Raw genomic sequence first — 12,145 nt, forward strand, 5'->3', positions numbered from 1 at the left:
TTTTCTATAGCCGGCCCGTAATTAAAAATTAACTAGTTAAATTAGTAAAAGGAAATACTTATATAACGACTACCTACCTAATTAATTAGTATAACGAACGAACTTAATAATACGGTATAAAAGAGCACTATGCGATTAAAAAAAGGGATTTCTAAACGTAAATATTCTTACTTAGTAACGAAGGTAACCCTTTAAAAGTTATTAAACTAAGAGATCTATAGTATATAGAAAAGTCTATTATTATAAGGATCTTATAGGTATAACTTTAAGCCCGTAATTTAAACGACTTCTTCATAGCTCCCTTAACTACCCCCCGGGTATTATTTAAAAATATAATATAGGGGACGGTTTAACGAGGGAAGAGGGGATTTAGAGGTCCTAATAGTATCGAGTTAAGAATATTACGGATCTCGGAGATTAACTTAAGAAGAAAGCGGCTACCCTAAAGTAGTCTTACGACCTCTCGCTAGAGTTATTATTAGCCTAAGAAAAGGCTAAAAAGATAAGGATCTAAGGAGAAAAGAAAAGACTCCTCTAGAGGGCCGTTTAAAGGCTTCTTTTTATACTAGCTCCCGGCGCGAGATTATTAATTTTAAGAAATTAACTAAGTAATAGAAAGGATCGCTAGTAAGCGATAATTACCTAACCGTAATTAAGTTATAAAAAAGACTACCTAAAAAATATAAAATAAGGTACTAAGAGGCCGTAAAAAATAAAATCTCTAAAATATCTAACCCTACTGCGTATAAGTAATAAGTAAGCATTTTTAATAAGTCCTTAAAATTTACGATTTTATAAAAAAGAGGGCTTAACTTCGTTAACCGTACTTAACGGCCTATATAGTTCTTAATAGCCTATATAGCTCTTCTATAAGCCGCCCGGTATCTACTTTTAACTATTCTTATAAAATACTACCCTAGAGGAGGTAGGTTAAAGAAAAAAGCTATTTAAAGATTATAAAAAGCATAAGGCTTAGGAGGCTAGAAGTATACGGGATAATAGAAATCGGTAACTAATAAAAATCCTAAGACTAATTACTATATCTTTTTATAGTAATATAAACGTCTACCGCTACTATTATAAAAAGGAACTACTAAAACCTACCTTTTTATACTAAATAAAAAGGAGGATCTTACTAAGTATAATAGCTAATAATTTAAAAAAGTAATAATAATTACTAAAAATAATAAAAACGAGAGTAGTAGCGAGATAGTAAAAAGAAGTAGGAATCTCCTAAACCCTAATAAATTCGTTAAGTAGCAAAAGTACGGATTTATTATAACTAACGCGCGGATTAAATATATCCTTATTAAGATTAAATACGCTAGCGATTACTAATACGAATATAAGCTAAAGTACGACCCTTAGCGAGTTAGGGTAAAAAAAAAGAGGATAAAACCCGATCCTAAATAGAATCCTAATCCCTTATAAGTAAGTAAATATTAACCCGGACTATTAAGGGACGTAAATATATAAAATCGCAAATTAGCTTAATAATAAGTAAATTAACGCGGCATTAATTTATTTAACTAAAGTTTATAAAAAAAAGGGGCTATAGGGGCAACCCCTATTCTATAAGATTATAAACGACCTTAGTTACTAGCTAGATAAATAGTTCGCGAGCGCAAGCCTAAGAATCGTAAAAGTATTTAATAAATTCCTTTACGGGCGAGGGGTATTATTAGCGCAATTATAATCGTAAGAGCTATATAAAATACTAATAGCGATAATTATAGAGGAGGAATTCGTACTATAGAACTAGGTATAGGTTAATAGAGCGTATAATCGCTTTAACGAATTTAAAAAAAGGGTAAATAACTTAGATTTCCTCCCTATAATTACTAATAGAAATCTATCGTTATAAAAGGATATACCGGGGCAAAATATAATACTAAAAGTACGATAATTAATAATTCTGCCTATTTCGATCTATAACTCGTTACTACTACTAACGCAAAATTTAGCACCGATCGGTTAATAAAAAAAGAGGTAAATAACTTAAAATTACTAATAGTACGTAGCAACGCAAGGATCGTATATAAATACTAAAAATATAGTAGTAAATATAAGGTAATTTATAGACTTTAAAAAGATCTTTTTAAAAGAGAAATTATACTCTAGGGGGAAGTATAAGGTCTTATAAGAAACCCTAATAATATTTTACGATTACTATAAAAAAGTCGGAATTAGGGAGCATTAGTACTATTTAGTAATTAATATTATACTCGCAAGTAAAGCCTTTAATTACTGCTACGAAGCGGTACGTAATCTCGATCGAAACGACTTTTTTAATATAATTAACGTAATCCGAAGCTGCTTCGAGACCTACGATAAGAATATAGAGCTCCTATTTAAACTACGAGCAATTTCTTTCGTATTTATAGCTAGGACAAGAGAGGGTAAATTGCGAGTAAAAATCCTCGAAGAGCTTATTAATCGAATCGATAAGCTAGTAAAAACCTAGCTAAATAAGGGGATAAATAAGTAAAAAGTTAGATATTTTTATACCGCAATCTAGCGTATACTAAAGGCAAAAATAACCCTATACTAAGTACCTAAAAACTATAAAACGCTCTACTCAAGGCTAAGATCTAGCTTTAATATTAAAGTAAAAATACCGTGCTAAACCCACCTCTAAGCATATAACGGCCCTTACTAGTAACATTAAGTCGATTAAACGTATAAAAAAAAAAAAAAAGAGGCTAAATACGGCAATCGCTAGTAAAGAGGCCTAGATTTATTAAATAAGTAGAAATTTAACTTACGGGCAGGGTAATAGAAAAGGCAATACTATATTTATAAAAAAGATAAATATTAGTTAAGTAACTACTCCGAAAAAGAGCGTACTAAATTATATAAATAATATAAAAAGTCAAGGGTAGTAAATAGCAAAACCAGCCCTCGTTAGTTTAACTAATTCTTTATTATATATAAAGGCAAATCTAGGGGCACAGAACCTAGCGACGGTAGCTAAAGTAGTAGCCTAAAGCATATAGCCCCTATAAAAGATTTAAAAAATAAAAAAGATCTTACCCCCTATATTAACGAATTAAATTATAACGAAATCGATAGTATTAACTACTCTTTTTTCGCCCCGTTAGCCTTTAGAAAATATACGAGGCTAAATAAATAGAGGGTAGTAGAAGCTCTTAATAAGCAAGCTTTTATTTATAAATAGTAAGGGAAGGTCCCTTAGATAACGGATATAGAGGCGCTTAAAAGGGCGAATTTAATAGGGCTAAAGCCTATTCTCTTAATAATTAAAGAGAAAACGCTATCTCTCTCGATATCTAAAAAGAAGGAACATACTACTAAGCAAATCTAGGGGCAGCTAGAGGGGTCCTTTTTATACTACTTAGATCCCTCGAATACTAAGCTTATATAGGCATTCTATATAAATAAAAAGTACGGCCTAGATAATTTCTATAAAATTATCCTAAATACTAGGGTATTATAATAGTTAACTAGAAAAAAAGGGCAATTCTAGGCGCTATAAAAGATCGTACTAATAACGCTTAATACGTTAATAATAAGTATTACGAGGATTAGTTTCGGCCTAGGCAAGGAAATCGTTACCCTAAGTATAATAGAAATAAAAACGCACTTTAGAACGATAACTTTCTATATTTTACCCGTTGATACCCCATTTCTCCTATATCTAAAAAACATAAATTAACTAGGCATTATATTCGATAATACGAAGAATAAAATCTCTAGCGATAAGCACTTTAAAATAGTCGAATAATAATAAGGGTATGCGTTTATAAAGCTTACTAATAACATAAAATTAATTAATTACCTAATAAAAAATAAGCTTAAAAAACTATACTAGAGATTTAGGCACCCGTTAGTTACGAGGCTATATAACCTCCTCAAGCAATCGGGTAATAATAATATCGAAATAGGAGCGCTAAAGTAGTTAATAAAAGTATATTACTAATACTAAATAAATACGTAGAGCCTACGCAGACTTAAATTTAAATTGCATAATAAGCTCAACTTCAATTAGGAAATCGTCATCGATATCTTCTACTTAAATAATCGGCTAGTACTATATATAATCGACGTAACTATATCCTTTTAAGTAGGGTAATTCCTCTAGGATCTATAAGCAAAAATAGTATAAGTAGCCCTACGAAAAAGCTAGATCGATATATACTAAGGACCGCTAAATAGTATTAGAACCAACGCTAGTACTAGCTTTAAATCGGCAGAATTTAGGGATAATACGACAGCCTACGGTATATAGCTAAAAGTCGTACCCGTTAAAGCGCACCATAGTATTAAAAAAATAAAGAGGGCATACTAGTAGTTAAAAAGGGCGTTTAGAATTATTAAAAAAGAAAATCCGGATTTTATTAATAACAAATACCTCTAAATAGTACTTAAATACTATAACAATACTATAGGGCCTAACGGACTTATACTAACGCTATTAATATTTAAAGCATATTTAAAAACGACCTTAGCCTCGCTACTATTACTAAGTATAAGCTAACGAGCCTAAGTAATTAAAAAAGTAATACGGGCACTGCGCGAAGTAAGCATAAGAAAGCAAATTAATAAGGCAATTACTATGCGCAATAGGCCTAATATAAGGAATAATCTAAATATACTACTAAATTCGGATATACGAGTATAGCGCGAAATTACCTAATAATAAGCTAGGCTATATAAGTTAATTTTCGTTAACGAGCGCTCTTATATAGTTATAAGAGATCGTAACTAGCTACTCGAAGTATTAATTACGGTAGTTAAACCGTACTATATAAATCCTAACGAGGTAATTTCTAACTTATAAGAAAAAGAAAAGCCAGGGGAAACTATATAACCCGTAGCAAAGGCATAAGAAATTATCCTTAACAAAATCGTCGTAGTAATACTAATAAACGACGAAGAAAAGGAAATTACTAAAAGGGTACTAATACTACTAGCAAGACGTTATAAAAAACCACGATAGTAAGCCCTAACGTAGCAATTTATTAATAATAACGAGGTAATTAATACCTTTTATATAGTAAAAGAGAAAGCCGATTTCGAGCTAATAGTTAAACTACGTAAAGAAGGTATAATTATAACTACTAAAAAGCCGTATAAGGGATTAGATCTTATTAAAGCAGATACTCTTCGTAATCGAGGGGTCTATTAATTTATCCTATACGACCTAAAAAAATATATAAACCTCCGCATATTTAAATTACGAATAGTTCGTAAAATTAAAAAAAAAAGAATACCCCAGCCGTACGAAAAGTCTAAATACGTAATTTAGGAGTACGGTAACGTTAAAAAAGCAACGCTACTTACATAATCGCCCACTATATAGCGCTATAACTAACGATTAATAATAATATTAATAGCATCGCTACGGAAAAAAGGATACGAGATTTAAAGCCGTAATATTACCTAAGCCTATACCCAATCGGCCACAGGGCTCATAAGGAAAATCCTAGCCTATCTCCCGAAAGAAATAGTTAGTAAGTACTTAGAAAGTACGATTATTAAAGTACTTAAGCTACTATATAGGCTCGCAGAATCGGGTACCTATTAGTAGGCTATATACTATAATTTTTATATTAATTAATTATTAATAATTACCTCTATATATAACCCGTGCTTATTAGTCGTAGAGTACGAAGGTAACTAATTTATAATCGTTAGAATATAGACCGACGATACATTAGGCCTATTTAATATTAACTTTATAAAAAAGGAGGATAAGGAGCTTTAAAAAGCGGGCTTCGTAGCGAAGCTAAAAGAGGTCTTTATAATAAACACCCCCCTAGTATTTAATAATAGGATTCTTATAATTAAAGGGGAAACCGTCGTTTTTTAGTAAAAGGGGTAGGGTAAAAAGATTAACTTTATCGATCTAAACGTAACTAATATTAAAAAGTAGTATAAGGCTAAGCTCGCACGAGGGGTATATATTACGAGTATTTATTAGCCCGAGGTAACGTTTAACTATGCTAAAGTAGCGTAGGCTATAGATTTAACTAAACGAGACGTTAAAGTATTTAATAAGCGGCTTAAGTAGTAGTAAATAAATCTCGATCGAGGTCTTGTTTACTACCCGATCGACCTTGCGACTAATAAGCTCTACGTTTTTATTAATAGGTTATTTATAAATAATAACGACCTTATTTTATAATTAGGGTATATTATTATCTTAGCTAACGAGAGTATAAGCGAGAGCGAATTTACTATATATAGTAATATAATCTATTACTTATTAACTAAAAATAAGTAAGTAACGAGAAGTATACTAGCGTCGGAGGTCTATAGTATAATTAACGACGTTAACCTCTTTTACGCAATTTTAATAACGCTAAGGAAAATTACTAATCGAATTAACTTTCTATCTATTCTAACGGTTATTTATACCGATTCTTACTCGCTATATAAATACCTTATTAAATTAGGAACGACGAAGGAAAAGAGGCTTATAATCGATATTATAGCCCTTAAGTAATCGTATAAAAGGCACGAGATACTTAAGATCCGTTAAATTAATAATAAAAATAACCTCGTAAACGCTTTTATAAAAGTAGTACTAAATAAAGGATTAGAGTAATTCGTAAGTAATAGAAAAGTTACTATACAAATAAAAAGATAAGTTATATAAAAAGAGTAAAGAAAAGGGGGAAAAAGAAACGACTTAGTAAACGGGCCTGAGATTAGATTATACCTCTAACCGTAGTAGTTAAATTAATAAAAAAAAAAGAAAGTTAGTATTAGATTAGAAGTCTAATTTAACCGCGGCGTACGGCTAACTACGCAGGGGCTAATTAGGCGCCCTATTTACGATTATTATAGCTAGCCTAACCTATAGTTAGAACCTCCTTTTTACAACTACGCAGATATTCATATAGTTCAATTAATCTCTTCGTCAACTACGGTTCGAACCAACTACCCTATAATAGGGATACCAACAATTTTAGTCAATCGCTGACGGGAATTGAGCCCGACGTGGCTATGAGATGTTAGACATTGAACCTAAATCAGTTCCTAGGTGTCGAGATAGACTTACGGGTCGAACCCACAACCTTGAGATTAAGAGTCTCACGCTCTACCGATTGAGCTAGCCGGGCAGGCTATTGAAGGTGTGTGATTGTTACCAGCGGTTGGAGGTCCAAGATGCCGCATCGTGAGTTGTGCGTGGATCATGGAGGGCTAAGCCATGTCAAGACTCCACCCATAATATCACTAGCGTCTTCCACACTTCGACTGAGAATCAGAGTTCATACCGAAGAAGCATGACATCAACTCGACTCATCGACAGATAGTCAATAATCATCATGTGGTTTCACCCATATATTGAGTTGAGACGTGCTTAAGAGAGACGTCTCTTTTGAGTCTCGGTAAAAGCTCTTTTGAGGATTACGACGTTACGGCGGCCAATCCCTAAATTTGCTTTTGAATCGATGGTGCAATTATTACATAGAAGAGCCTTGTATGTACAATGGTCCTGGTTGGCAATGCACTGGACCTACTCTAGCTATTATCGTGGTACTTGTGGGCATCTCTTGACCACATGCAGTCCAACCTCCAAACGAGAATCATCCCTATACTCATACGTAGACGTAGCAAAGAGGAGAACCGCCGATAGTGTTCAAGACCTCGTCGATAGTGCGGTTCTCAGCATTGACGCCAAGGTCAAGGATATCAGTCTTCAGCGCGTCCCTGCTAGCCGGCCTGTTGTTGATGGTAATTGTACCAGCAATGTTGAAAGCGTCCCACAGGTGGAGGGCCTGCCACAGCCAATATACGCGGTCAACCATGGCATGGTGCAGAAAAAAGCTGGGGTCGACGGGTGAGGAGTACAGATCGCTAGCTTCGCCGTTGACGGAGAAGTGGCCGGACGCGTGCATGCCGAGGAAGCCGTCAGAGAAACGGCCCTGAAGCTCGTTCTGGAAAAGCTTTATGCTCTTGGAGGCCGCGCCTACCGTGATGTTGAGCATGTTCTCGTTCGTGAACCAGGTTGAGGCCGTGTAGTTGCTCAGATCGCGACTAAGGCAGCGAGGGTTGTAGCCAAGCTTGCCGGTCGGGCTGGCCTCGAGGCCGTCCATGCCGGGGTGAACCGGCCCAAGGTTGACGGTCATGCTAGGTGAATGTTAATCACCAATGCAGCGGTGCGAATATGTACGAGGGAAGCTTACTTCTTAAAAGGACCGCTCGTGACGCAGCCACCCCCATCGCCAGAAGGCAGGACAATGGCACCTGCACCGCTGACGCTGCCGTTGTGCTGGAGAAAGGCGCCGTCGCCGCTCAAGCTGGTATCGCTGCCATCAAAGACAGGGGATTTCCGGAGATCGTCCTGGTACTTCAACCAGTTCCAGTACTGTAATGTAATTGTCAGACCCATTGGAAGATCTCCCGTTCATGGTAATGGAATCCACTTACTGGCTGGGAGCCCTTGTAGCCGCATTCGTTCCGCAGAGCCTCTTCGTATGCCCAGACAAAGTAGCGGTGCCATGTCAAGAAGTTGCCCTGAAGTGCCATGTTAAATCGCGACACGATTTGTCATGAGTGTAGATGTTACTCACAGTTCCGTGGATCTTGGTTGTCTGGTTGATGTGCACGGCAACGAAGTCATCGTAACGGTTGCGAGCACCGGGAGCGAATTCTGGGTCCGACTTGGAAGGGGATGTTAATAGGCACTGGACGGCACTGATGTAGTCTTTCCTCTCTTGGGAAGAAAACGCCTCCCTTGAAGACGGGTCAGCTTTCAATTCGAGATCGACACTGTAATGGTGGGGGGGTGTCGAACCAGTCCCGACGGTAACGAGCATTGAAAATGTTGCAGCTACTGCGCTTGTTGCCCGCGCTCGATGCGGTCAGAGCACTCATAGCCTTGACCTGGAGTTCGGCGAGAACATCGCCAGTCTCGATGGGCGAGGCCATGACCGGCGCCATCAGCAAGCCCACGGCCGCAGCCGCGATAGTGAGGGGAAGCATTGCTGAAAGTTCTGGTTTGTTCAAGATGGAATAATTAAAATGCAGGGTAGCCGCGTGCGCAAGCAAGGAACTGAGAGAGAGAGAGCTGTGGTCCGAGGCACGTCAACACTCAGAGAGAACTGGATAGGATTTCCACTAGAGGTGCGCAAGGTCAAGTGGCAAGTGGGAGCGGACAGGACGGTCCGGAACAGTCACAAGAGAATCAACGACCAGACAGATCTCGTTAGCTATATAGATAGATGCCTGTTCGACGTTGGGAATAAATTAAAAATCCCGTTGTCTGCACTAGTGCCCCCGACCGTGGCGGCCTGCAGGGCTTCGGATCCGCGGGACGGAGATGGTAACCGCACTGGGCAGCGGGAATGTTCCAACAACGCCGCCGCTGTTGGCGGGAAGCATGGTCCTAGTATCCATTGCCAGGGGCAAAGAATCATTGAAGAGAATTATGAAGAGGGGTCACTAATCGAACGGTTTTTATGCTGCGACATTGTGGATAGGGCAGCCAGAAACCGGAAAAGTCCAATACTCGATAGCCCAGATCCGGGGCCCACGATGCTGGGATGAAGAATGTAACCTTCTTTAGGCCAAGCGCGGAGCCGGCCGGTGGACGGGTGACAGGGGAGATGCGTTGCCGTCGGTCGCCAACTCGCCACAAGTTCAAAGTGGCGGATATTAAACGGCAACTGGCTTCGGGAAGACGGCAAGTTAAAGATAAGATTTGTTAACTCAGAATGGTTTTACGATGATAATGAGCCAAAGACTTAGTACTCGGACTAAGACAAACTGGAATCACCTTGTTCCGTGGGCCGAATCTGTGCGGCATCATACACGCTCTTAGAGCTCCATAAGCTTAAAAGTCAAAAAAAAGGTTCGGAAAACAATATGTTCGTCCCAACTGCCCGCATGCAACAGTAAATTGTAACAGACAGTGTCCAGCTGGTCGACCACCGTCCGACTCCACAGAGTTCCGCTCGCCACCTCGAGGGTGACCAACCGATCCGGATAGATCGTATGGTGGTTTGTTCAACATCTCTATGTGATTTCCACTGTCCCATTATAATCTTGGCATGCATGCCATGTCTTCCGGCTGGCAGGCCACTAGATCCTTTCATGGGTCGGTGACACCCTCCGTGTCTCCCACCCGGTGCCGCCAACAACAATGCCCCGGTGGTTTATTTCTTCCCTTTTTCCTGTGCCGCTAGGTTCTTCAACCGGGTATCATGCAGAGATTCCCTCTTCGGTTCGATGGCCGACACCGAAACCCAGTATTTTCTCCTCTTTTTTTCCCGCGCCGACAGCGCGATACACTTTTCCAGGGTGGCTTGGAGGACTTACGAATTGCTGCTGCCCGATTGGGGTGGCAGGATCAATATCGCTCCTTGATGCCGCTCCTCACTAACAAACAATTTTAGGTAAATTACTAAAGATATCTATCACGTAATAGGGATAGTAATCGCACCTTACAAAGTGCCCGTTACGTACTAAATCACGTATCTATCTTAGATATTATATATATAGACCTTTTCTTTTTATCTATTTTTACTTTAATAATTAAACTACTTTTATTATACTCCGTATACTTATTACTACGTATTATAACTCGTAATAATTATAAGCCTAGCTTTTAATTAAGACTTTATATTATAATAACGTACTTATTAATACGATTTTTATAATCTTTTTAAAATAATTAACTTATTTATACTTACTTTAGCCTAAGCTAAATTAATAAGTTATAATAGTTAAATTAAATAATTTAACGTATTTTATATTATAAATAAGGGCGTTAGGGTTTAAAAATACGTTAATTTAAATACTCTAAATTCTAACGTATTCTTTAACCCCTCTATAATACTTATTTTACTTTTAAAATTCGGACGATTAGTTATAACTTATAATAAAAAAGAACTACGAGCTTATTAAGCCTATTATAAAGCGTTTAAAAACGACTAAAAAAACTAAAAGATCCTTTATTAATAATTTCTAAATATAATTCTTAATACGAACTTTTTAACTTCTTTAAATATAAATAACTTATAAAACTAAGCTAGGTTTCTTTTTATAAAGCTAGTTATATTACTTACTTTACGTAAATAAATCTATTTTTATACTATATTTATAAAAAGGATTTATATATTTAAAAGTATTTAAAAATAATAAGAGCTCGACGCTAAATATAAATAACTTATAGCTTATAAACGTAATATTATTAATATATATATTAAAGTCCTCGCTTAGTAACTAATAAAATTAGTTAATATTATATTATATAAATACGTATTTTAAAAAGTTATTAAGAACGGCGCTAAGTTTAGTATATAGTAAATCATTAAATATTTAAAATAGGAATTTATACCCTCTAAATTAGTAATAAAGAATATAGTTCGAAAGGAATATTAATAAGCTTTTAATAAAGCAAGGACCGGAATTAACTCTTAACGTTAATATAAAGAGTAATAATTTACTTATTTCTAAGCTAAAACGTATAATATTTTAGAAATTAGTAAAGAGATTATTATACTTAACTTTTTAATTATAATTAAGTCTAGACTTAACCTTATATAGGGCTAACGTATATATAAGACTTTTAGTAAATTAATAGTTTTTAAAACGTATATAAGAACCCTCGAGGAGATTACGTATATATTTAGCTTAGTAACTTAGGATATATATACTAAATAATTTTTAAATTAAGGAGGGACTTATTCTACTTTTATTAAACGCTCTAACTTAGTTAATAATATAAATAATAAGGGTAACGTTATATACCTTTATAATTACGTATACCTATAGCGCCCTATAATATATTAAAAATTAAAATAAGTACTTATAAGCTAAAACGCTAATAAGTTATTAATACGAATACTAAGGAGCTATATAAAGGAAGTCCTTATTATTATTAAATTAAGTAAATAAAAATTACTTTATAATAAGCTTAAAAAAGCTAGTTAGCTAAAGAATAATAAAACCCCTAAGAAACCTAGGTTTTTAAAAAGATTTTTTAATTAATTTATAGCGAGCTTATTAATAAACTAGGACGAGGGCTATATAGTTATTATATTTATAAAGAGTTAAGACTTAGAAATAAACGCAATTCTTAGTACTTCTATAAGTAATACTTACCCCCTTTTTTAAAATATAGTAATAAATAGTTATAAAATAATATATTTAGTTAATAATAAGAGCCTAT

The 12,145-nt window shown here is 35.6% G+C and overlaps 1 protein-coding gene and 1 non-coding gene across 2 annotated transcripts; both read right to left on the minus strand.

Moving 5' to 3' along the window:
• Window positions 1-7,019: 7,019 nt before the first annotated feature.
• On the minus strand, window positions 7,020-7,084 carry CLUP02_tRNA278. Its single transcript has one exon. It is a non-coding gene; the product is annotated as a tRNA-Lys (tRNA).
• A 484-nt stretch (window positions 7,085-7,568) lies between these two features.
• Window positions 7,569-8,955, minus strand: CLUP02_15690 (uncharacterized protein; the record flags this gene model as incomplete). The annotated part of the gene is made up of 5 exons (XM_049294614.1): window positions 7,569-8,100; window positions 8,157-8,338; window positions 8,401-8,487; window positions 8,544-8,722; window positions 8,784-8,955. 5 exons carry the CDS (start codon window positions 8,953-8,955, stop codon window positions 7,569-7,571), a joined length of 1,152 nt encoding a protein of 383 aa, XP_049151761.1.
• Window positions 8,956-12,145: the final 3,190 nt, after the last annotated feature.

This window comes from Colletotrichum lupini, chromosome 8 (assembly GCF_023278565.1).
Source record: "Colletotrichum lupini chromosome 8, complete sequence".
NCBI lineage: Eukaryota > Fungi > Ascomycota > Sordariomycetes > Glomerellales > Glomerellaceae > Colletotrichum > Colletotrichum lupini.